General features: G+C 37.5%; 1 protein-coding gene across 1 annotated transcript in view; it reads left to right on the top strand.

Moving 5' to 3' along the window:
* Positions 1 to 21,763, top strand: part of IPO5 (importin 5) — a 60,095-nt gene that overhangs the window by 20,831 nt on the left and 17,501 nt on the right. Inside the window, exons 4-15 of the mRNA XM_040487213.1 lie at positions 1,068 to 1,148; positions 4,523 to 4,715; positions 6,601 to 6,703; positions 7,818 to 7,914; positions 8,132 to 8,236; positions 10,446 to 10,568; positions 10,654 to 10,774; positions 12,560 to 12,647; positions 14,440 to 14,546; positions 19,269 to 19,393; positions 19,486 to 19,575; positions 19,668 to 19,841. Of these exons, the coding sequence (XP_040343147.1) occupies positions 1,068 to 1,148; positions 4,523 to 4,715; positions 6,601 to 6,703; positions 7,818 to 7,914; positions 8,132 to 8,236; positions 10,446 to 10,568; positions 10,654 to 10,774; positions 12,560 to 12,647; positions 14,440 to 14,546; positions 19,269 to 19,393; positions 19,486 to 19,575; positions 19,668 to 19,841 (1,407 nt within the window). The remainder of the gene's footprint in view (positions 1 to 1,067; positions 1,149 to 4,522; positions 4,716 to 6,600; positions 6,704 to 7,817; positions 7,915 to 8,131; positions 8,237 to 10,445; positions 10,569 to 10,653; positions 10,775 to 12,559; positions 12,648 to 14,439; positions 14,547 to 19,268; positions 19,394 to 19,485; positions 19,576 to 19,667; positions 19,842 to 21,763) is intronic.

Genomic DNA, 21,763 nt, shown 5'->3' with positions numbered 1-21,763 from the left:
TTTATTTTATTTTATTTTATTTTATTTTATTTTATTTTATTTTATTTTATTTTTTTAATGTTTGTTTTTGAGAGAGAGAGAGACAGAGTGTGTTTTAATGTTTATTTTTGAGAGAGGGAGACACAGAATCCAAAGCAGGCTCCAGGCTCTGAGCTGTCAGCACACAGCCTGATGTGGGGCTCGAACTCATGTACCGCGAGATTATGACCTGAGCCAAAGTCGGACACTTAACCGACAGAGCCACCCAGACGCCCCTGTTATAGAATTCTTAGAATACATGCACATGAATCTATACTTCTCTTTAGCTTTTGTAGACAATATATACTTAGATCTTATATTTTGATCTACTCTGACAATCTGTCTTTTAATTGGTGTCAACTTTTTATTGTTAACCAATTTGCTCATTTTACATTATTCATGGAGAAGGGAAGCAGTGCCCCGAGTCACAAAACTAGATTTCTAGAATATTAAAACAGTATTAAAGAAATTATGTTAAAATCTCCTGGCCAAATTTCTCCTGGCCATATTCATTTATTTGTGTATATAATATGGTTTTAGTATAATCCCTCTCTCGAAAGAAGAATTTGAATGCTTTCTTCCCTTTCTTGGATTTACTTCATCTAAGGTATGTTTCTGGTAGTTTGTAAGTAGTGGTAACATAAACCATTTCTACGTCATCTGATCTAGAAAATGTTGACAAGATAAGTAGTTTTCCATGATGTAAAGGGATACTGGGTAAGCACTTGCTTTACAGCATGGTGGCTCAGGTCACATTTAAGAATTTTTTGGCCCTCATAGGCCTTGAGTTTTATTATTCACAGAAGCAAAAGTTGGGAAAATATGCACTTACATTAGAAAAATCTAAGAGCTAAATGTAGAAAGGAGCTTGAAAGTCACTCCCTGGACATCCTCTCTTTCCTTACCAGGAGAAAATTTTAACACCAGACCTAGATTACATGACTTCGTATGCACAGACCTTTCCCAGTCTTATTTCATTTTTTTTCACTGGTGTGCTCGTGAAGTTTTTGAACATCTTCTAACCTTTAATGTTTTTCTTTTCCCTGAAGGAAACCTACGAGAATATCCCAGGCCAGTCAAAGATCACATTCCTCTTACAAGCCATCAGAAATACAACAGCTGCTGAGGAGGTACTATTTTAATATTTGAGGATATGACATTCTTACAAAACAAAATACAAAGTTGGGTATTAGATGGTGGTCCATGTGGGTAATGAGAACTGGTGATTACTGCATAGATGATACCAGAACTTTGAACTTATATTTGCGAAAAGCTACTTTGCAGTTACATTTTTTTTAGGTATTCTATTAAATAATTTCTCTTTTCCATGTCAGATGATGTGTTCAAGATATTTGAGTTAATACTTTTTATTTTACATAAAAATGTATTAAATTTAAGTGATTTCTGTGGTTATAAAAAATATTTCTTCCTTGAAACCATCCTAAAGGAGGAAATTTAATTCATTCGTTGTTTTAATATGTTGCCAGATGTTTCTGAAAAAATATGTTTTGTCTGTCTTTAAAATTCTTATGCTTATTATAATCATCCCTAGGTGGTGAATAAGATGTGTTAAAGATGTTAAGGAACAAAGAGACACTTTGTTGAATCCTTTATAAACTGGTTTTTAGCACATGACCTGATGACTGTACCAAATTCAAATGTGTTTTTCTTACTGGTTTTATATGCATAAGCAGCTGATTTTTTTTTCTTGCCCAAAGTAATATCCTTACATATATTGAACGTTAAGTGAATATTTTATTTATTTCAGAAAAGGTGTCAAAATATCCAAGTCTAGAAAACTAATCCCACCTATGAAACATGGAATTCAGAATGTGTAAAGTGAGGGGTGTTCTAGCTGGCTTGTTGATAGAGCATGCGACTCCTGATCTCAGGATCATGAGTTTGAACCCCACATTGGGAATAGAGGTTACTTTCAAAAAATAAAAAAGTGACAGAATTTGTAAAGTGAGACTTTTGCTAATATTAAAACATGATGGAAACAAAGCCACACTAAATTTCTACATACTGTTACACGTGACTTCTTGTAGTCAGTCGGTTTAAATTGGCAATTTAATGTTCTGTGGTATTACTTAAAAACAGTATGAAAGTACCCCAGTTTTTTTTTTTTTTAATTTTTCTTTTCAATGTTTATTTATTTTTGAAGGAAAGAGACAGAGTGTGAGTGGGGGAGGGGCAGAGAGAGGGAGACACAGAATCTGAAACGGGCTCCAGGCTCTGAACTGTCAGCGCAGAGCCCGACATGGGGCTCGAACTCACAAACTGTGAGATTGTGACCTGAGCTGAAGTCGGTCGCTTAATCAACTGAGCCACCTGGGTGCCCCGAAAGTGCCCCAGTTTTTAAAAATAGATGACTGGGGCGCCTGGGTGGCTCAGTCGGTTGAGCGTCTGACTTGGGCTCGGGTCATGATCTCACGGTTCGTGAGTTTGAGCCCTGCGTCAGGCTCTGTGCTGACAGCTCAGAGCCTGGAGCCTGTTTCGGATTCTGTGTCTCCCTCTGTCTCTCTGACCCTCCCCCGTTCATGCTCTGTCTCTCTCTGTCTCAAAAGTAAATATACGTTAAAATAAATAAATAAATAAATAATTAATTAATTAAAATAGATGACAAAAGGTGCTTCTTCACCTTTGTAATATATCCTTTTATTCCAAATGAATGTTAAAATATGAAGAATAGGGGCGCCTGGGTGGCGCAGTCGGTTAAGCGTCCGACTTCAGCCAGGTCACGATCTCGCGGTCCGTGAGTTCGAGCCCCGCGTCGGGCTCTGGGCTGATGGCTCAGAGCCTGGACCCTGTTTCTGATTCTGTGTCTCCCTCTCTCTATGCCCCTCCCCCGTTCATGCTCTGTCTCTCTCTGTCCCAAAAAAATAAATAAACGTTAAAAAAAAATTAAAAAAAAAAAATATGAAGAATAAACATAAAGTAACAAATCTCTAGAAACAATTGGCTATTTTAATTCTTGAAAATTGAATCAAGTTAATTATGAAACACATTTTAAAGCCAAGAGTAAATAATACTAAAACTGTCGAATTTTACTTTTAAAAACTTACATTGAACCTGTTTTAAATCTTGAATTAGATGATGATTATGAACTAGCCTCAGTGTCTTCATTATGGCTTCATTGTTTTCAGTGTGTGAGAACTGCACAAATTTTAGGCACTTTTACAGGGATTTTAACCATTTTGAACCCTTTCTAGAGCATTGAAATTTCTTTAAAAGTTTGCTGTTTGCCAAAATTGAAATAAGATTCAGGGCCACCTGGGTGGCTCAGTCCTTTAAGCATCCAACTTGGGCTCAGGTCATAATCTCACAGTTTGTGGGTTCAAGAGCCTGCTTCAGATTCTGTGTCTCCCTCTCTGTCTCTGCCCCTCCCTTGCTCACTCTCTGTCTCTGTCTCTCTCTCTCAAAAATAAACAAACATTAAAAAAATTTTTTTTAAGTAAAAAAAGATTCAGTGAAAAATAACTTCGGGAAAAAATTGGCACATTTTATTTGTATAGCTTAACTTTTTTTTGTTGGTCATAGTCCCAAAGTAATTATAGTGATAATGAGTAGCCCATGAAAAAGTGGGTTTAATAGTTTTAATGGCTTATTTATTTAGTATGATAAAATTTTAGAATGGTTTTTTTCTTGACTCATTATAATCTAAAGGAATATCATACAAAAAACGCCAAACTTAAATATAGTCTACAGATTTTTAATTGGGATAAGAATGTACACATTGATATTGATTAGCACTTGTAGGCATTAGGAACTTGTAATGTTTGTCTGCTTGAATGAAGCATAAAGATAAATGGATTTGATAGCATGTTATCAAAGGTTAATGAAAGGGCTGTGATACAGTGAGATAAGGCCAGGCTAGGAGTAAGATTAGGTATACTGGAATGAGAAGTAGGACAAGAGCATTCTAGAGTTTGCAGTTTATATTAATACTTATTTTTCTTCAAAAAATCTATTAAAAATAGCAATTAAAGATAAGTTTACCATTGCTAAGGTATATTTTTTATTTGTGATCTGATGTGTTCAGGGCTTTTCCTTACTTATTAACAAAAAGAGCTTTTGGGTAGCATGTCAGTACAGTAGACTAATGTGATTAGAGAAAGTTTTATGTATTTTATCTTTTTTAAAAAGAATCTAGCAAAGTGCTTTAGAAATGAATTGTAAAATACACCCATGGTGGAGTGAATGTAGTTTGTTAAAAATTGTTTCTCTTGGGGCGCCTGGGTGGCGCAGTCGGTTAAGCGTCCGACTTCAGCCAGGTCACGATCTCGCGGTCCGTGAGTTCGAGCCCCGCGTCGGGCTCTGGGCTGATGGCTCAGAGCCTGGACCCTGTTTCTGATTCTGTGTCTCCCTCTCTCTCTGCCCCTCCCCCGTTCATGCTCTGTCTCTCTCTGTCCCAAAAATAAATAAACGTTGAAAAAAAAAAATTAAAAAAAAATTTGTTTCTCTTGAAAGATACCAAGTTCTTAACCATGCTCTTCATTTATAGGCTAGACAAATGGCTGCCGTTCTCCTAAGACGTCTTTTGTCCTCTGCATTTGATGAAGTCTATCCAACTCTTCCTTCTGATGTTCAGACTGCCATCAAGAGTGAGCTACTGATGATTATTCAAATGGAAACCCAGTCTAGCATGAGGAAAAAAATCTGTGATATTGCTGCAGAACTGGCCAGGAATTTAATAGGTGTGTATGCAAATACATTCATTATTACGTTTTGGAAGAAAATGAGTATATTCTTCCTTTTTTTTTTTTTTTCCTAAAGTGGAGTCTTTTTAAAATTTTTTAAAAAATGTTTATGTATTTATTTTTGAGAGAGTTGGGGAGGAGCAGAGAGAGAAGGAGACAGAATCCCAAGCAGGTTCCACTCTGCCAGCGTAGGGCCTGAACACACCACAAACTGTGAGATTATGACCTAAGCTGAAATCAAGAATCAGACACTTAACTGACTGAGCCACCTAGGCGCCCCTGGTGGAGTCTTTTTAAAGGAAGATTTATAAGTACCTGAGTACCATTTAATCTGTTCAAAATGAGAGTGATTATGGATTCTGCATTTACCGATGTTTTGAAGTGCAGTCATAATACTTACCTGTTGGTTTTCAGAGCATCTGTGTGGAGAAATAATTTTGTAGTTTGCTTGAAAATTAATCAGTTTTATTCCCCCCTAATCTGTTAATTTTTGAAAGCACAGTCTTAACTTATAACCCGTTTTGTAGATTAAACTTGCCAACAGAAGTAAAAATCAGTGGACTCCAGGAGATTGGGTGTTACATCTGTATGATAATAAATTTTGCAATAGGCTATTATACCACTATACTGTGTACCTTCTAAAATACCCCAAAATATTTTTAAATGATGAAATAAAAAGAAAATCTCTAAAAATGCACTTTGCCAACAGTCAAACCTTTTTTGGTCACACTAAAAACAATAATGTAATTGAATATGCTTTGGTTTTTTTGGGGAGGTTCATAGATGTGATTGTAAACTTCATTTAGGCAGCATTTTTAAAGGATGAAAAGGATACCTCACTAAGATAAGATTTTTTAATCTCCACTACCAGGAATGTAGAAATTCTTGTTCAAGTCAGCTTACAGATATCAACTGATTCCTTAAAACAGGAAATGTGTTGGGGCGCCTGGGCAGCTCAGTCGGTTAAGCGTCTGACTTCGGTTCAGGTCATAATCTCACAGTTCATGAGTTCAAGCCCTGCATCAGGCTGTCTGCTGTCAATACAGAGCCTGATTTGGATCTTCTATCTCCCTCTCTCTTCCCCTCCCCTGCTTGCTCTCCCTCTCTCTCTGTCAAAAAAGTAAATATTTTTAAAAAGTAGGAAATGTGCTAAATTTTTTATTTTAAATAAGTTCAAACCCCACTGAAACTCTTAATTTTGAATTTTTTAAAAATATTTATTTATTTTGAGAGAGAAAGAACGTGACCTGGGGAGAGGCAGAGAGAGAGAGAAAGGAGAGAGAAAATCCCAAGCAGGCTCCACATTGTCAGGCAGAGCCCAACATTGGGCTTGATCTCACCAACTGTGAGATCATGACCTGAGCTGAAATCAAGAGTTGGGACACTTAACCCACTGAGCCACCAGGTGCCCCTTAATTTTGAAAAAAAGAAAGAAAAGGCTGGTGAACCCCCATTGTTTTCTGGGTCTTTGTGACCAAACTTTATAAATGACATCATTTCTAATTCAAAATCACTTAATAATGGAAATGTTTCAAAGTGCTGTCCACAATGATTTTTTTTAAACCATGATTTCATTCCCTTCCACCCATAAGCATGATCTTTATGTTAAAAGGACTGATTTAAGGGTGTTTCTTTTAATGCCAGCTCTTTAGAAAATAACCACTGCCAGCATCTGTGCTTATGCAACCCAGATGCACAGTTGCTGTTTACAAGATTAGAATGCCATGTTTATGGTTAAAGGACCTAATTTTATTAGGACGTTTTAAAAATGTGACATTTTCTACTACTAACATACTTTGAGGCTTGTGAAATGAAAGGATTCACCCTTCATTCTTTGAAGTTTTGACTTACATACTTTATGCCTGGATTTCTTTACTTTTAGATGAGGACGGCAACAACCAGTGGCCTGAAGGTTTGAAGTTCCTTTTTGATTCAGTCAGCTCTCAAAATATGGGACTGCGGGAAGCTGCCCTTCACATTTTCTGGTATATACATTGATCTTATTTTCCTGAAAAACTTAAGTGTCATGAATGTACAAAGCACATTTTAATGGATGTTTTAGTCTGACTTTTTAGACTTAAATAATGCCTTTAGATGAGCTATTTGTGTTGGAAATAAATTGAAAAAACACAAAGCTTTTAATTTCATATTATATTCCTTTTTGTGCACAGCGGTTGTCTGCAATTTATTTTCTATTCTTTGACTTTTATGATTCCAAACAAGATGGTTTCTTTTCCCTTTTTTGGAGATCGACACAGTATTAAATATATCTTTTAGAAAGCTACTTTAATGATGAAATCTTGAAGAAGAAAGAAAAGGCTGGTGAACCCCCATTGTTTTCTGGGTCTTCTATGACCAAACTTCATAAAAATACATTATTTTAATAAAGTCCTATATATTTACAAGCAAATGGTCTCAGTTTAGAATTAAAAGATGATTTGCACTAAGAAAACTTTGGTGTTATTATACAGTTCTACATTAAAAATATAGTTGGATTTATAACGTTTCAAGATTATATACTTGTTAAGAAATGAGATACACCTTGAATATCAGAAGCGGATAAGGGTAGACATTATACCATCTTCTACTTAATTTGTCAAATGGATCTCATTTGTATCGGTAACCCGGAGTAGAGAATTAATTGCAAGTATTTGAATATACTTGTTAGCTACATTTAAAGTAGAGCAGAATCGGGACTCCCTGGGTCACTGACTGAGCCCAGGCACAGATTGTCAGGTAGCTCTGTGACTGCAGCTACCGTCTGCAGCCTCGTGTTTGCTTTTGTCCTGCACTCCAGGTCAGCTTCCTACAGGGACAAGAGTGATAAGGATCAAGTACAGGGCTGGATGGGCTGCTGAGTAGTGTGTGCGCACCTGGGTCACCTCTGCATCCAGCATAATCCTCTCTGCTAATGTTTGTTGCCATTCGCCCAACCCCCAAAGAGGATTACTTGGAAGATGGATGGATGGTGTTCAGCCATCAGGGTTAATGCACACTTAAGTCAGGCTGATGTTTAAAGTTAGATTAGAACATGAGACGTTCTAGCTGACACCTTACTGAAATATGTCATTTTGAAAGAGTACTTTGGATCTTTTTTAGGAACTTTCCTGGAATTTTTGGGAACCAACAGCAGCACTATTTAGACGTTATCAAACGGATGTTAGTTCAGTGTATGCAAGATCAGGAACATCCATCGGTAAATAATTTCAATTCCGCTAGTATTAACACCTAATTTAATATAACATTTAACTTGTGAACGGGATTTATGTATTTGGAGATTATCTTTAGTTTTAATACTGCAAAATAGAAGTACTGGTTTTACTGATGAAAAATTTCATCTTGAGTAAGAAATCTTGACCTTGCATCCATCAGTAATTTCTCATGCTTGACGTTTTTTACTGTTTTCGTATTAGATCAGGACATTATCTGCTAGAGCTACAGCTGCATTTATACTTGCAAATGAGCATAATGTTGCTCTATTCAAACATTTTGCAGACTTGTTACCCGGATTCTTACAGGTAAGAAAACGGTATGAAATAAGTGAAAATTATGTCCTTTTTTGGTTTTCTGTGGTTTCAAATTCTTACCAGAATTCTCGAATGCTTTCATTTATTCAATCAAGTCATTGGCTACTGTGTGCTAGCACTAGGCACTAGAGGGGATCTCTGTCCCCATTGAACTAGATCTCTTGCCTTTCGTAGACTCTTAATCTCTTAAAATACCTAGGTTAGGGTTTCTAAAGTTTTCTATGATGCATGATACAAGTAATTTGTTAACTATCACATAGGTTATTGCCACTGAATCAACCAAAAAAACCTATGAAATTTAATGCCCATTTTACATAAGGAGAAACTAAAGAGGGGAGGATAAGAAACTTGCCCAAGGTCACAGTGTCAGTAAGTGATGGAACCATGATTTAAACCCAAATCAGACCGAAGTCCTTACTCTTAACCCCAGGGCTTAAGATAGTTTGTACTATAAATAGTTTATGGTTAATTGTCACTATTGGATCCTAAGGGTGTTATTATTTTAGGGATACCATCTGCCTCAATCAGAGCATAAAATATGATTGGGTAAGTTAGAACAATTATTGTCAACCTTGTTAGACCCAGATTTTCTAACTTTGCATATTCCATTTTGAAATATTGAAATGCACAGGTAATGTACATATGTATATGCACAAAGTTTAAAAATAAAATTATATTGCCCTAAGTTAAAATACAAAGAAGAAATAAGAAGAAAGTAATATGCAATAAAATGGCATGCTTTTCGATATATAAATGGTAGGGCATGACTACAATGAAAGACATAGTAAACTAGGTGTTTTTTATTTTATTTATTTATTTGTTTAGAGCATGTGCGGTTGGGGAAGAGGGGCAGCAGGGGAGCAGGGTGAGAATCTCAAGCAGGTTCCACACTCAGCATAGAACCCAGTGCAGGGCTTGATCCCACCACCCTGGGATAATGACCTGAGCCTAAATCAAGAGTTGGGTGCTGAACCGACTGAGTCTCCCAGGCATCCCCAGACTAGGTGATTTTTAAGTGATCTATACAAACTCAGTAGCTAAACATGTGGACTGATAGATATCATTGGCAAGGCCAACACCACAAATGCTGTTATTATTGATGATTTGATTTCCAGAAATGGTAAAGTTCTGGACAAAACTATATTTATTCTAGATTTATACAATGTTTACTTTTGGGGGTGGGGGGAATCATGGTACATTAAAACCAGACAAAATCTAATTGTGACTTAGGTTTTAGGTTCAGATCATTATAAATGAGTTTTTCATTTTTAGAAGTATCTGACATTATCATGTGAGATGCATGGTAAGAAGGTCCTGTGAGTTCCTCGTAAGTATTTGTGTCACAGATGCAGACGTCTAGCAACCCTGGTTTTGGCCCTTCCTGAGTCATTGTGACAACCAAGAAAACTCCTGGGAGAAATAGTGTCCTGTTGAAAACCACCAGGTTAGAGAGGATTCAGAAGAGCTAAAATTGAAAAATCCTGGGTGAATTGTACATGATTCAGAGTAATTTTGTAGGATTTAGTAGAAACTTTTCTCTCAGTGCTATCAAATTGAAAAGATAGTTTAGGTCAATGACAAAAAACATTAACTTTTCCATTCTATCGTTTCAGTCGTTTATTACCTAAAAATTTTGAGTTACTCACTGTTGAAGTCTAATCTCAGATTTTTCTTCCCTTGAATTTAGAGTAAGTTAAAATGTTAGCCAAAACTTCTAGGAGTTGTCACTCTTAAATAGTCAGTGGTTGATACAGAATGTATATTTAAATACCACAGTGAGCTAACTCGATGTCATAGAGAAATAAGTTGAGTAATATTGGACACTTGAAATGTATCCTAGGGCCTAGTATTTATTGTATGTCTGAAAAAGACTAGGATGTGGATGTTGGAAGGACAGAGGAAAGGGATTCCTTCTAGTTATGAAAAGAATTCTTTGACAGCCTCAAGTTTGTTGTGCTGGATGCTATAATTCTGAACTAGATTTAAATCTTTGTATGTTTCTAGTTGACAGTCAAAAGGAAGGTGTACATGTGACTGTAGGTAAAATTTCATCATATAGATTGCTAAGTTATTATTTAGTGAAAAATACTCTTTGATAATGCCACTTTGTTGTCTGCCTTTTACTGTTTTGGCAGTGAGGCATCTATAAAGTGACTCTTGAACCCAGACCTTTTTTCCTTTTCTATTTTATTTTTTCCAGGCTGTGAATGACTCATGCTACCAGAATGACGATTCTGTCTTAAAGTCCCTTGTTGAGATTGCAGATACCGTTCCAAAGTATTTGCGTCCTCATTTAGAAGCTACTTTACAGCTAAGTCTAAAGGTAAATTAAATACTTCAGTAAATGTTCTGTTTATTATTTTCAATGAATAAACTATGAAATGTGTACAAATACATCTTCTTTGTAGTTGTGTGGAGACACCAGCCTCAATAATATGCAACGCCAGCTCGCCCTTGAAGTAATTGTGACCCTCTCTGAGACTGCAGCTGCTATGTTAAGAAAACATACCAATATTGTTGCACAGACTAGTAAGTCAAAGATCTTTAAATGATTTGTGTTCATGTGGAAAAACTCTTCAGTGAATTTGCTGAGAATTGTGTAAGCTCATAGATTTGTTGAGAATATGATGTCCTTTCAAAACAGATGAATCTGGAGACATACATCCCTATACATATTTATGTGGCTATGCTGCACACATCTTGAAATCCCATAATAGGCAAGACATGTGATACCTGGAAACAAATCCAAAGACACAGAAGACCTTTATGGGGAAATTAGATAACATGTTGAAAGACTAGACTAATAGAGAAGCTAAATACCAGTTCTTCTGAAATTAATCTATAAATTAATACAATTTCAGTCAGAATCCCAATAGAGTTGGACATGATAAGATTGATCCTAAAATTCATGTAGAATAACACAGGGCCTGAAGTAGCCAAGACCATTTTGATGAGCATAGTGGAGATCTTGCCCTCTCAACTATGAAGATTTAGAATTTGTTCGTGGCACAGGTGTAGACAAGTGAATCATCTGAAACAAAAAGACCTATAAGCAGATCCACTCACATGGAAACAAAGCTGACTTGAAAAGATAGATAATTGGGGGGAAAAAAAAAGATAATTGATCAAAGGTCATTTCTGTGGCAAAAATATATCCCAACCTCAGATATCCTATAAACACTAATTTGGGGTGGATTAAACACCTAAATAATAGTTCATTTTTACAAGTAAATCTTGATGATTGAAAAAGATTTTTTTAAGACTGAATCACAAACCACAGATGCAAATATGCTAAATTTGCAAATACTAAAATAATTTTTTGACCAAATACTCCGTAAGTGAAATTAAAAGATAAGCTGCCGGCTGGGGAAAAGTAGCTGCAGTGGACAGAGTCAACAAAGTTTAAGTACCTAGAAAATAGATGAAGGGTAGGGAACTGGAAATTCACAGAGGAGGAATCTGAACTAGCTAATGAGTGCTGGTCAGTCTCAAATACCAGAGTAGTTGTGGAGTCCCAAGTTGTCAGAAAGTTTGATAATACTGAGTGTTGATGAAAGGTGTTGAGCAGGCAGGACTCATACAGCTTCAGGGCACTTAACACGTTGTTGTGAAATAAGACAGTTATCCTTTTAAACTTCCTCTAGGAATGCAAATTTATGCAACCACTATGCAGAGCAGTTAGTCTTTCTTATAATATTGAAGATAACCTGTAACAGTTTCATGCCCTGAACTCACACATTTCAAGGATATGTGTATAGAAAACTCATCAAAGGAAATTTTTTAATAGGAAGAAAATTGGAAACAACCAGAATGTCCATAGATGGAATAGTGTGTTTACGTAGTGGAATACTGTGAAGTAATTAAAATAAAATCCATATGTGTTGAAAAGAAAGCAAATTGCCAAAGGTTACATGTAGTATGGTACCATTTATTGTGTAAAAACTAAAATCTTGAAATGGTGCTGTTTTTTGTATATAGGGAAATCTGTAGTTCAAGTGTAAAAACAGTTTGGGAATGAGAAGCGTCGGTTTTATTCATTGCTCACCTCTGGTGAGTAAAAGAGAGTGTGATAGGATCTAGGAAGTTTGACTTTTATCCTTAGTGGCACTTCTTAAAAAGAACAAGGTCTAAAGCAAATGTGGCAAAAAGGTTAAAATATAGCAAATTTTGGGGGTCACAGGCAAGTAATTGTTCTGTCTCTTAGAGGCAAAGTAAATCCTTCATTTTTTACTTTTTAAAATTCTTGTTCATAAATGGTGATACTGATAAAATAAAAAAGCTAGTCTTCAGGTGTGAAGTGATGATTTACTTTAGTTCCTCAGATGTTAGCAATGATGGTTGATCTTGAAGAGGACGAGGACTGGGCGAATGCAGATGAGCTAGAAGATGATGACTTTGACAGGTAATCACATGCGCCAGAGACTGTGTGGAGGCTCCTCGACAGAACAGAGAGAGCTCCGGTAGTGACAAGAGTTTAGGGTTCCAGGGTCCATGTCTTCCCACTGTATTCTGTAATCTAAAGTTAAACTTGTCAGTTTGGAACATGGGACACTGAGGCTTTCTGTGTCAAATTTTATAAATTATATTTTATTTACTTTTAATTAAGTAGCCATCTTTCCTCCCCATTTTACTCTGAATTTTCTTCAAGATTTTTTTTTAGTGTAAGAGTATCTTAAAGTCTGTATAAAGAAGCTTTATTGTGAAAAATGCCTTTATATGCATAGACCTCACTTAGAATAGTTGTTTCCACACTGTTCCTGCAAAATGACGTTTTCCCAATTTCATTAAATTTAACCATAGGCTAGAGACGAGATAGTGGCAAGATTTGCACACTAGATTACTGTGACACTGGAGCTACTGTTTTACTTGTTTAGACTTCAGAGATTCCTCTGGAATTCCTGGAAAAGTCCACCAGAATCTATTTATTCACTGTCCAGTGGTGATGATGGCCTCTTCTTACACGCATGTGAGAAGTAGCACTTTAGAACTCTGTTATTTTAACTGATTCTTTCAGTGTTCCTACAGATACATTCTCAGGTAGAGTCAGAAATGGAGAGGGCATTTGAGTGATTTGTCCAGGGTTTGTATAGTCCATCTGTAGACGAAGGTTTAATGCCAGTGTGTCATATTCTCTTTCTCAAAGAGCTGAAAGTATTGCCCTGAAAGACTGGTAGTTGGTATAAGCTACTATAACAGGAATTAGGTAAAATGAAAGACATTTGACTTACAGAATGTACAGTGCATCTCGCGGCTTAGTCCCATTATTAAAAATGACTACTCTGGCTTAAATGCCGTTTTGAAGTATGTGAAAATAATCCTTCACTGGAAATTACTTCATAGGACTAAAGAGAAGACCAGGCTCAGATTGGGTTTCCTTTCCCTGGTTCAGTTACTGTAATGTGCTGCTGCTCCCTGGCCTTTAGTTTGCCCTGTAAAAGGCGCTTACAATTATATGGCTTATGAAGCTACTTTTTCTGGGCTAGATGAGTAAAATTTTCTTATCTGTGGGTAAATAGGCCAGGAATATATTCAAGGTGAGTTTAGATATATTCTAAAAATCATTTATAGTTTCATCTTTATAGTCTCCTCTTCACTGGACAGTTGGAGATGATCCCATGACAAACTCACTACCAATCTTAGAGTTCAAAGCCAGTGCAAAAGGCTCTTATACCCAAGTTTCTTCCATTTTCAGTGAAAACACTGGAATTGAGTCTCACCGGTGCATAAATGTTAGCTATGCAGCTAGTACTCCTTTAAAAGTAGGTAAGTTCACTGCAGAGAAGGCATCCCTGAGTCTGAGCACCGCTTTCAGTGTTCTGTGTTCTGTTGATGGAGTTTGAAGGATGTATGTCTGGGAAATGAGGTAACAGGCTCTCTTGAACACGCTGCTCATACCTTTGAGTCTTGAAAGCACCAAAGCTGAGTGTTAGCCAGTGAGGGGTGTGTGCAGAAAGAGCAAAGTCTTGAAAGTTAAGATTGAGACAGGACTTTTTACATCATGGCGAATGAATCATGAAAATGTTATGTGTTCTCCTTTTCTTGAGGATTTTGAACCCACAACTTCATGCATTTGAAAGACTGCTTAAATTGGTCTTTCTCAGCCTTAGTTTCATAGCATATTTAGAAATACATGTGCACAGTGCACTGTTCTTCTGTGTGTTGAACATGTTGGATACGTTCTGGTTTGTGTGCAGCAATGCGGTTGCTGGTGAGAGCGCTCTGGACCGAATGGCCTGTGGACTTGGTGGGAAGCTGGTGCTGCCGATGATCAAGGAACACATTATGCAGATGCTCCAAAATCGTAAGCTGTGTCTCCCTCGGATGCTAGCATAGTGCATGTGGCTTTCTAAGTCTCAAACTGACAAATGCTTAGACTTCATCTTTCTTTGCCTTTTTATATCCAATGTTTAGCCTTATTTTTGTGTTATACTGATAAAATTCTATTTAGTCCTCTTTGGAACCATCCAATCTTATGCTAAAGAATGTTTTTTCTCGCGACTGCAGATACTCCATTTCGTCCGTAGAACTGGCTTCAATGCATAGGAAATAATTACAATACCAAGGAAAACCTATAGATTTTCTCCCTAGCCAGAAGTATCTAGGTTTTAATTTAAATAAGACATCGTCATTTGATGTTTACAAATATTAGCACATTTGATTCATATGATCTTCCTTAGCCACTGTCTTTTATTTTTAAAAATATATAATCAGGGGGCGCGTAGGTGGCCCAGTTGGTTAAGTGCCCCAACTTTGGCTCAGGTTATTATCTCACGGTCTGTGAGCTCAAGCCCCACATTCGCCTCTGTGCTGACAGCTCAGAGCCTGGAGCCTGCTTCCGATTCTGTCTCTCCCTCTCTCTCTGCCCCTCCCCTGCTTGCACTCTGTCTCTCTTTGTCTCAAAAAATAAAGAAACATTAAAAAATACATGTATAATATATATATAATCAGAAGAGAAGCCACTTCTGGGGCCCCTGGGTGGCTCAATCGGTTGGGCATCCGACTCCGTTTTGGCTCCATGATCTCATGGTTTCGTGGGTTCAAGCCCTGCATCAGGCTCTGTGCTGGTGGTGTGGAGCCTACTTGGGATTCTCTCTTTCCCCCTCTCTCTGCTCCTCCCCCACTCATGCTACCTCTGTCTCTCCCAAAAATAAATAAACTTTGAATAAAAAAAGAGAAGCCACTTCTATTTCTTTTATTGTTTTCATAACAAATATCTGGTCATTTGTCAGTCAGCCTCTGTACCTGTAATTTATATTTATATCAAAAATTGTTGTATACATGTTATATTTTTATGTTTTTTTAAGATTTTATTTTTAAGTAATCTCTATACCCAGTATGGGGCTTAAACTCAACAACCCTGAGATCAAAAGTTGCACATTCTACCAACTGAGCGAGCCAGGCACCCTATGCTTGACTTTTTTTAAAAATTCCAAAACAGATATATAGACTAAAAGTCTCTTAACTTATTAGATTTTGAGGTGGCCACTGTTAATTGTTTTCTGAGACTTTTCTTTGGCCTCCATCATGCATATATGCAGTTTTTAAAACAATGTGAACATACCATATAGATACACCATACTTAAGCTTTTACCCCAGGGTATATCATATCACCACAGAATAGCCCCCTCATAGCATTCTGTAATACCCCATTAAATGTTAATAGTTTTTGTTAATACAAATAATGCTAATGCATATACTCTTCCACAGATATCCTGACTTACTTGTATGGATAGTCCTATCTATAGGGTACATGGCAAGAGACACACTTGAGGGTCAGACAGTTGATTCAAGGTCTTAAAGTAGTAAAGCAGGGTAATAACATAATACCAGCTTCAAATGAAAGGAACTGTTGAGAACTGTAGCCCTTTATACAATTTACTTAATTCTTATCCTATAAAATTCTTCTGAAAAGGCATGGCCCAAAACAATTAACTCTTTTTGATGATGTGATTGTATACATGGGTCTTGAATAGTTGTTTCCCCCCTCTTTTTTAACTGTTTATTTTGAGAGAACATGAGCAGGGGAGGGGCGGAGAGAGGGAGAGAGAATCCCAAGGAGGCTCTGCTCTGACAGTACACAGCCCATTGGGGGACTTGATCCCACAAACGATGAGATCATGGACCTGAGCCAAAGTCCAGAGTCAGATGCTTAACCGAGTCAGCCACCCAGGCAGGCGCCCCAGTTTTCCTTTTTTTAGCTCCTCAATTTTTTGAGGGTTTTTTTTTTCCCCAAAGGAATAGAGACAGCTTCACAGATTGCTTAAGAGAAAGAATCTAGCTTTTCCATTTTTAAGATGAAGAAGGTAGCCTACAGACATAAAAGATTGTAGTCACTGTTTCACTATTGGTTGATGGTGATCTTCAGATAGATCAGTTGTGGATGTGGTTGTGATTTGTAATTAGAGAATTTGGCTTTTCAGTTTTTCTTGCTACACCTACCAGCTGGATGCAAGAGGCTTTATTATATATGGCAATGAACTCTTAGTAAAGATCTGTTATTGTTACTTGTATGGCTTTGAGCAAATTTTCTGCACCTTAATCTCCTTGTTTGTAAAAGAGGCAAAAATTATGCTTGCTTTATGCCCAGGCTTGAGATTAGATCCAAAGATGTATCTAATGTGTGTGAAAAGTGCTTTAAACAGTGGCCAACAATATGTATCTCCCAGTAACTTAACACTTTATTTTTAAAGATAGTTGTACTGGTTTTGCTTTAAATAATAAACAGCAAAATTTAAAGGAGAAAAACCACTTCTAAATCCCCATAGCATACCATCACATTCTGCCGAACATGCTTTCAGGAACTCTGCCTATTAGAGATATACAGACATATCTTTTTATTTTTATTTCTCTGATCCAAATAAGGACACCTTTCTGTATCAGTAAGTATTTATTGCATCTCTTCTTTAAATTAGTAAATCCAGGGCGCCTGGGTGGCTCAGTTGGTTAAGCGTCCGACTTTAGCTCAGGTCACAGTCTTCGTGGTTCGTGGGTTCGAGCCCCACGACAGGCTCTATTCTGACAGCTCAGAGCCTGGAACCCATTTCAGATTCAGTGTCTCCCTCTCTCCCTCTCCCTCTCCCTCTCTCTCTCTCTCTCTCTCTCCCTCTCTCGTGTGCGTGTGTGTGTGTGTCTCTCTCTCCCTCCAAAATAAACATTAAAAAAAAAAAAACTTAGTAAATCCAATATGCAAAGGTTAGCATCTGATTTACTGATTTCCTAGGATGATTATTCCTTAGTTGAAAAATGTTGGCTTATTGGTATATTAAGTAATTGAAATGCATTAAAAATATTTAATGTTAATAATAAAGTTTTAATACTTAACAGCAGAATTAGGAAACTTTCAGAAATTCTTTATGTTAGAGGGGTGCCTGGGTGGGTCAGTCTGTTAAGCATCAACTCTTGGTTTCAGCTCAGGTCATGATCTCAAGGTTGTGGTCATTAGATTGAGCCCCATGTTGGGCTTTGCACTGAGCATGCAGCCTGTTTAAGATTCTCTCTCCCTCTCTCTCTACCTGTCTCCTGCTCATGCAGGGTGTGCCAGGAGTGCAGGTACCCTCTCAAAAAAATTCTTTATAGTAGTATGTTACAACGGAGTTCATCTTGGGCTCCCCAAAGTGAAAAATTATTAATTCTGATGTAATTTTATGCTTCTCTACAACTTTTGTTAACTCTTACGCCAGTGGTTCACAAACTTTGTTTTTAAGATCCCTTTACACTCTTAAAAAATTTAAAAAAAAAATTTTTTTTTTTAATGTTAGAGACAGAGAGCCAGCATGAGAGCGGCAGAGAGAGAGAGGAAGACACAGAATCTGAAGCTGGCTCCAGGCTCTGAGCTGTCAGCACAGAGCCTGACACAGTGCTCGAACTCATGGACTGTGAGATCATGACCCCAGCCGAAGTCGGATGCTTATCCGACTGAGCCACCCAGGCGCCCCTACACTCTTAAAAATCAACTGAAGATCCTAGAATGCTTTTGTTTATGTGGGTTATATCAGTGTTTGTATTATTAAAGATGAAAAACATTTAAAATGTTCACTTAAAGATAGCAATAATAAACCCATTACACATGAACAGAAATAACATTTTTCGTGAAGAATGACTTCAAAACAAAAATATGTTAGCGAGAAGAATGTCGTCTTATGCAGTTTTGTAAATATCTTTAAGTGTCTTAGCTGAGTTCTTGTTTCTGCTTCTTCATTCAGTGTCAGTGGATCATAATGTGTTGTAATCCCTGGAATACTCCACTGGACCCTCAGAGTGAGAGTGAAAGAGTATTATCAGGACAGTAATCCCAGGGTTCTTGGGCCTCACCTTGAGAGCCACTGCTTTACACAGATATTAGCTTTCTGTATTTATGTATGTCTTGCTTTGTTCCACAAGTTGTGTGAAACCGCTTAAAGGGAACGATAATGTAATGAGCATAAACATTTTGAAATGAGAGTCAGGGAAATTATATATTAGAATATGATATGAAGATCAGTATAATAAATACTGCTTAGCTAATATTCTAGTCTAAAACCAAGTAGCCATTAGCAATATTAGAATATATGTAATGTTCATCTATATTCATTTACCATGTTGTTACATAAAAATTCTTTAAAAGCAGTATCTTCTCCGTGGCTTTTGTTCTTTTTAAAGAAATATAAATTTCCGTGGTTGGACAATAGTGAATCTCTGTGTTCAATAAATAGCAGTGTGTGGCACAAAATCCAGGTATTTGTTGCTAATGGTAAATCTTAGGGGGAAAAGGCTTATTTTCAGTAGTTGTTATAAATACTAATAAACTCTTTTCTTTCATATTGCCTTTGCACTACTTTTGGAATAGAAATGCTCATCTGACATAACCATTACCATAGTGAAATAGTCCAGTCGGGCACTTTTTTCTGTCCATTTTTCTAATTAATGTATAAAAATATTTTGGTGGTCTTTTCTAAATAAGGAGAGCTTTTTTTATGCTTCTGACTACCAGAATGACATGTTTGTACTCGCTAACTGTTCTTTCACCTGTAATTCTTTTTTGTAGCTGACTGGAAATACCGGCATGCAGGATTAATGGCCTTATCTGCCATTGGTGAAGGATGCCACCAGCAAATGGAAGGAATTTTAAATGAGATAGTAAATTTTGTTTTGCTTTTTCTTCAGGATCCTGTAAGTACCAGTAAATACCTGATTCATACTTATTACCATAGTTCCCATGTGGGAACCCCTTACCTTTACTTACACAAAGTCCCCTATTGCAGCATCCAAGAGTAAGGTACGCAGCCTGTAATGCCGTGGGACAGATGGCTACAGATTTTGCACCTGGCTTCCAAAAGAAATTTCATGAGAAGGTAAGTAACAATGCCTCAAACACTCAAACAGAGGAGGTGTGCTTGGAAATGTGGTGTTTCAAAATGTGTGTTTATCTGATTCCGTTTTCCAGGTGATCGCAGCCCTGCTGCAGACCATGGAGGACCAGGGCAATCAGCGAGTGCAGGCCCATGCTGCTGCCGCTCTGATCAACTTCACTGAGGACTGTCCCAAGTCACTGCTTATTCCATATTTAGACAATTTGGTGAAACATCTACATTCCATCATGGTACTTAAACTTCAAGAGGTAGGTTTTCAAGGTCTTTAAGCTCCTATTTAGAGATTAATGTAGGTTATTTTAGTGGGTAAGACCTGGAGAAAGACCAGGTTCAGCCTGGCCATAAAGAATAGAAAGTCAGGTTAGGCTGTTTGAAGTAGAATAATTCAGTCTTGACCAGAGAATAGGCCAACATTGGAATTGGGGAAGAAGTTATAGCCTAAACGTTAGGTAAAATCAGTATGTGAATTGCCTTGAAAACAAGGCAGTTATTTTGAATTCTGATTTGTGTAAATTTGGAAGAACCATTTTGTTCTTAACTGCTGCAGGAAATCCTGATAATATGATTGTGAGAAATTAGCTGTGTAGCATTGTGAGGTGTAAACAAAACGGGAGAAAATTTAAGACTGTCAAGATTATTGTTCACAGAGCTTGGGTGGTAATAGTGGAAATTAGTGGGGAAAGATGATTCTAAAAGTCATTTTTCGGGAAGCAGTAACAGTTTCTACCAGTTTGAATTTTAAAAGATGATACAGAGGGGGTGCCTGGGTGGCTCAGTCGGTTAAGTGTCTGATTCTTCGTATTGGCTCAGGTCATGATCTCATGGTTTGTGGGTTTGAGTCCCACTTTGGGCTCTGTGCTGACAGTGCTGAGCCTGCTTGGGATTCTTGATCTCCTTCTGCCCCACCCCTGCTTGTTCTCTCCCCTCCCCAACCACCCCCCCACCCCCCATCAAAAATAAATAAACTTAAAAAAAAAAAAAAGACGAAAGATAAGTAAAAAAAGTTGACCGTTCTTCTCACCTGGATGACAGAAGTAGACAGATGAGAAAGAATATCATTTTTACGTTAAATAAGTTGAATTTTAAAATCAGGCCTGGCTGTCCAAATAGAAGAAGGTTTGCAGTGATAGCTTAAATAAGAAATAGAACCTAAGAGACTCAGTGGTGTTAGTACAGCAGTGTGTGAGGAGAGGATGCAAGCGAGAAAGGCAAAGATTCAGGCTCAGTTTGTCGTGAAATGAATAAAAAGGACAAATAAAAGCCTCTTAAGAAAACTCCTGTGTTGTACCAGACACAAAGTTACTGTCAAATTGCTATAAAAGTAAAGTTTCTAACGTTACTAACTCAATTCTCATATATCAATTCGTTATGAACCAGGAAGAATTAGTAAACCACACTTCACGTAGTCATTTTCTAAAGGAGAACGGGGTGGAGACGAGATACAGTGTCTCCGAAGGCGAAGAAAGGGGCTTTTGAAATATGACAGGTGTTCAGTGTCCAGTGACGGCAGACCAGGAAGGAACAGGAGTGAATCTGAAGACGGGTAGACCCCAGTTGAAGGCAGATGAGTTTGTTGGTTAAATCAGGAACGGAAGGATCAAACGTGACTTTACAAGTGTGTTTGGGTAGAGGGCTGAAGTGTAAATAGAGTTTCAATTGCATCCCCTTACTCCAAAGAGGCAACAGGTCAGATTTTTTAAAGACTAAAAGAAGGAATTGTTAAGACGGCCTGGGGAAGAAGTTAAAGTATGTGAGCAAAAGTTGTGCAAAGAGAAGGTAGCTGATGAGGAACAACGTTCCTCGGAGATCAGAAGCAGTCAAGACCTGAAACGTGGAGCAGATGCAGAAGAAGGGAGTAAGTTACCCTCTTACGGGGCAGTGGAAGTGGTCGTGCAGGGGGAAGAACTCTGTTCAGAGTGGCTGGAGTTGATTGGGGGGAAATGAAACAAATCTGGAATAGTCCCTGGGTCAGGTACTCCTGTGAATCCTCAAGGGTTAGAAAATGTTACCAGGTGACAGCATGAGCCCCGCTGCAAGTACCCAGTATTTGTTACTAGCCAGGTCAGAGAACCTGTAGGTCTTGAATGCAGGAGAAAGGGGAGCTCATGTGTTTCACCAAGACAGTGAAATAGTTGGCTAAAAAGCTCTGGCTCTGATGGGGTCATTAGTG

Source organism: Herpailurus yagouaroundi, unplaced genomic scaffold (assembly GCF_014898765.1).
Source record: "Herpailurus yagouaroundi ecotype Mexico unplaced genomic scaffold, PumYag 164, whole genome shotgun sequence".
Classification (NCBI taxonomy): Eukaryota; Metazoa; Chordata; class Mammalia; order Carnivora; family Felidae; genus Herpailurus; species Herpailurus yagouaroundi.
This window is presented reverse-complemented; position numbering and strand designations above follow the sequence as displayed.